The sequence below is a fragment of the Camelus bactrianus genome, chromosome 13 (assembly GCF_048773025.1).
Source record: "Camelus bactrianus isolate YW-2024 breed Bactrian camel chromosome 13, ASM4877302v1, whole genome shotgun sequence".
NCBI lineage: Eukaryota > Metazoa > Chordata > Mammalia > Artiodactyla > Camelidae > Camelus > Camelus bactrianus.
In genome coordinates, this window is record NC_133551.1 from 13,833,213 (window position 1) to 13,837,500 (window position 4,288).

Consider the following 4,288-nt stretch of genomic DNA (forward strand, 5'->3'; position numbering starts at 1 on the left):
ACTCCATTAAAAACACGGCTTTGTACCCCTGCCCAAAATGGCATAGTTAAGTAATTTGAAGAATATCTTATCGGCTCAGAGCTAAAGAAATATATGCACCACCTCCCTCGACCCCTGAGATTTAAAGTGAGCTTGGTGTGAAACAAAAAAAAAAAAAAAAAAAAAAAACGAAATTATTCCAAAATACAGAAAAGAAGAAGCAATTCTTAAACCCAAACTCCATCGGATATTTTTTCTTTTAAGTTTTTATTATTTAAATACACCATACTAGAGCAAATGTCTCTGAAAATATCACAAATAAAAGATTTTTTTTCTTCATTCAGCAAATTAGAAGTGGGGGGGGGAATTTCTACACAGTAGCTGCTATGAGCCTGATTTTTATTTTCCCGATTTTTTTTTCATTCTTTTTTTTCCTTTGCCATGGGCGTAGCAACATTAGGACAAAAACACTTACATGCATACATACATTGTATTTTACAGAGATACAATAAAAGTGTTTGTGATAGAATATCACAAAAGCCACATCTCTTTCCTTTATCTCATGTTCAGTTTTGATTGAAACACATTTCCTTACAACACTTAAATATACAAAGAGCAAATAGAATGTTGTTAAGGTAAAACACAGGGTACAAACTCTGGCCAGTGCCCTGCTAATTGTTAATGAGGGTAGAAAGCAGATTTGAATGCTTCTTTTAATTAGCTTCATTAGTCATTTCCCTCCTCCCAAGCTCCCCCCCCCCCCCCAAAGATGTCCTCCGGTGGATCTTTTTTCATTTTCTCTATAGTCTCCCATTAGCCCAGGTTCATGGAGTCCTTAATGTTCATATTCAGTCATTTTAATACACCAATAAATGCGGGAAGAGCGATCAAGACTAAAGAAGGTGCAATGGCATGGAGCTGGCACTGGTGCTAGCTACAAAGGTGACTTGTCTACTGAAGACACATGGGATCCACCTGTGATGAACAAAATCTGAGATGAAGGCACGCATTCTGCATTACTCTGACCTTTTAGCAGACCTGCAAGAAATAAAAATGGGCATCTTAGCTAAAATGCTAAATTTGAGAGAGATTAAACTCAAACATGACTGCTTTTGTCTTCGCCACGTTCACTCATCTTCTTTTATTAGATTACTTTCCAACTGTGACCTGATGGAGGCTTTCTACGCTGCTTACTCTGGCAGTGAAGAACTAAAGCATAACATTTTCTGCACTTTTACTAGCAGAGAAAATGAGACAATAAATGGACTTTCAGAAAGTTTCTGGTGTCGAGTTCTACCATGAATTGCTTAACTGTGAAAAGCAAGTCTCCTTCCGAAAAAGAATGAATCGTAACGTCTTGCCTCGTACTGGTACCTTACAGGCACATCGGAGCCAGGTCCCTCCCCAGGAAGTTTTGGGTTAACACTCTCATCTGGGTAACCTTTGGCAAGTTACTTAACTGTCTGTGTCTCAGTTTCCTTTTCCTTAAAGGGGGGACAATAAAACTGTTATAAGGATTATGTAACACATGGGGAGTACATTCAATAGTGCCTGGCACTTAATAAAACCTAAGCAAATATTGGCAGTTATGATTATTCTGATATCTCCATGTGATGTCCATTCACCCGTGTCATTCTCTACCTAAAGGTATGTGTGTATATACGTGTGTCTACCCACACACAAATATCCGGACACTACTTTTCACTTAGTCCTTCCTATCTGCTACACCACTTACTATTACATAAATATTTTAAATATACGAATCAAACATATGTAACGTGTTAATGACGTGCTCAATTAAAGAACATAGTTCAATGGAAGTCTAACTTTAATGTCTAAGTTAGAAATGATAATTCGCACAGTCATCGAATACAATCTGTTTGCAATTACCAAAATGGAATAATATATATTAGGTTTTTATGGGTTTTAAATGACATTTTGAGCTTCCCAGAAAGTTCGCGTTTCACCCTTCCCCTAACTTACTAAAAGCCTGAAGTCTATTAGGAGCTGCAACCCCCCACTTCCAAGCTAATTAAAGTGGTGAAGGCTTAATTCCCCAGAGTGGAGACTCAGTGTGAGAAAGGTAATTTGTCTGTCCAGAACAAAGATGCGGCAGCAGCCAGCAAGCATATTTAATAAATGAGCATCGAATGTCCTCTACGATGGACACACACACCACACCAATTATGTAACTACGGGGGAACTGCGAAGTGATGTGTAAACTAAAACACTCGCTAAATCTTCCTCCGACCAAAGAGATGGGATCTCTTATTTGGCTGAAAAGCACAGATTATTCTAGATGGAACCATCACCTCTGAGTGGAAGGAAAGATTTCAGAGCAGGCAAAAATTCACCAAAAAAAAAAAAAAAATTAGACACAATTTTTGATTGTATTTACATAACTCTCTACAAGGCAATATTCTCCTGAGGGAAGCCAAGTCTCCTCAGACGAAAGAGAGAGGCTATAACATTTTGTAGATCCTTGAACAACAGTGCTCTGAGATTTCAGCCCAAAGACTCTATGATTTAAAAGCTGAAAATTATTTTTTTCGGAATATACACAAGCCAACGATGTAAAACAACAACTGAACTGCGCATCCCAGACACTGGGAACAAGATTCAGGAGAATAAAAGTTGAAAGGGGCCAGATGATGGGGGCCTCTACTTTCCATACAATTAGCTGCCTTTAAAGGACGGATGTACAAATAATCAACTCATTACTTCTCAGCCAGAGGACGCTCGGGTCTATTCATTATGCATCATGCACTAAAAATGTAATTGGTTCTGCGAACAGAAGGAAAACGGCCAAAATTAATGTCCAATTTTCCCCACCAAAAATATGGAGAACGAGCAAGAAGAAAATAATAAAATGGAGCTATTTGTCATTTCTCCCCATCTCATCTCCCCCAGAAAAGAAACGCCACAGGGTTTCAGGAAAATAATTTTAAAGCGTTCTCCAGGTCCAAGAAGCAGTTTGCGTTCCACTAGGAAGTGTGTTTTCATTCCCCGCTCCCTCTGCCCTCTCATTAATATCTCTCTGGACCACGTTCAGCTCGCCCAAAACCTTTATTTACAAAAACTACCTTGTGAATTGACTGTGCTCATGGTGAGCAGTGCACCAAGGGCAAAAATGTGAGACATTTAGGCCAACAGGGAAATGTTCATAATTAACATCACCCCCGCCCCAAACACAGCTTCTCATCCATGTCTGACAAGAACATATCCTTAAGTTGTATTTCCTCATGCCTTTTAAGAGCTATTAATTTTTGAAGGCCACCTGTCTCCTCTTGGCTTCCAATGTTAAGAAAATATACACTAGTAGGTTCTTATTCTTTGCCTAATATATCCTGTGTTCCCAAATGAACACCCCACCTCTCCCATCCTGAAAAAGGTGCAGAAAACGGAAGACTCCTATGAAAGGCACGATACACGAAATCTTGTAAACACGTAAACCAGCCTTGTCTCCGGTTTTCCTCCCTAACACCTCTCGACCTACGTCATCCTACACTTATCAGTAAGATGTTGCCGTGAGACCCTGCCCATACTTTCTCCATGTCTCTGGGCTTAGTCCGGAGCTCACACTGCTGTGGCCGTATGCAGTCGTGCTGCACAGCCTGGCTACAAATTTCCCATCTCGTCTCCACATCCCCCAGTTCGCACCATGCACGGTGGTGAGCTGTACCGGTCATGTTTTTATGCTTTGCTAAGTCGGGGAAACAAATGGTGTAAAACCAGCACAACATTAAGATACATTTTGTGGGAAAACTAAGCTTTTATGATGGAGGAGGTGGGTAAGAGATCAACCATTTTATCCCTATACATTTTTTTTTCTCTTTTTTTTTGGTTACCGTGTGTAACTACAAGTGGCTTTGCCTCTCAATTGAAACGGGTATCTCAAAAAACAATTTATGATACCCACTTATTGCCCTCAGTTCTGCCCTACAGATCCACTTAATTACAACTGAAACCACGCAAATCCGTAAGTATTTATATGTATCGGCACATCTTAAAGAAGCTTGAAATGGCTCATCAATGGTTGGTGAATTTGCAACAAAAAATTTGACTCCTATTCTTAAAATAGTATTCTACGTAGCTTCCCACATAAGTAAACTATATAAGGAAAAGTGTGCATATTTTGATGCAATTAACATTTACTTAATAAAGAAATGGACAATATATTTGAAATCATCCCATAAAGCTGGGTAAGAGAAAACGATTAAAAAAAAGCATGAAAATATAGCACTCTAATTTTAAGTAGTTGAAAGTTTTCAAATATTAGTCCTTTTTCCCTACACACAGCATTAAGAAA

The 4,288-nt window shown here is 39.0% G+C and overlaps 1 protein-coding gene across 3 annotated transcripts in view; it reads right to left on the minus strand.

Annotated features, from left to right (window-relative positions):
- Window positions 1-227: 227 nt before the first annotated feature.
- LMO4 (LIM domain only 4) overlaps window positions 228-4,288 on the minus strand; it is a 17,170-nt gene continuing 13,109 nt past the window's right edge. For all 3 annotated transcript variants that reach the window (XM_074376064.1, XM_074376066.1, XM_074376067.1), the window contains one exon: window positions 228-1,017. In XM_074376064.1, the coding sequence (XP_074232165.1) occupies window positions 1,009-1,017 (9 nt within the window). In that variant the 3' untranslated portion in view covers window positions 228-1,008. The remainder of the gene's footprint in view (window positions 1,018-4,288) is intronic.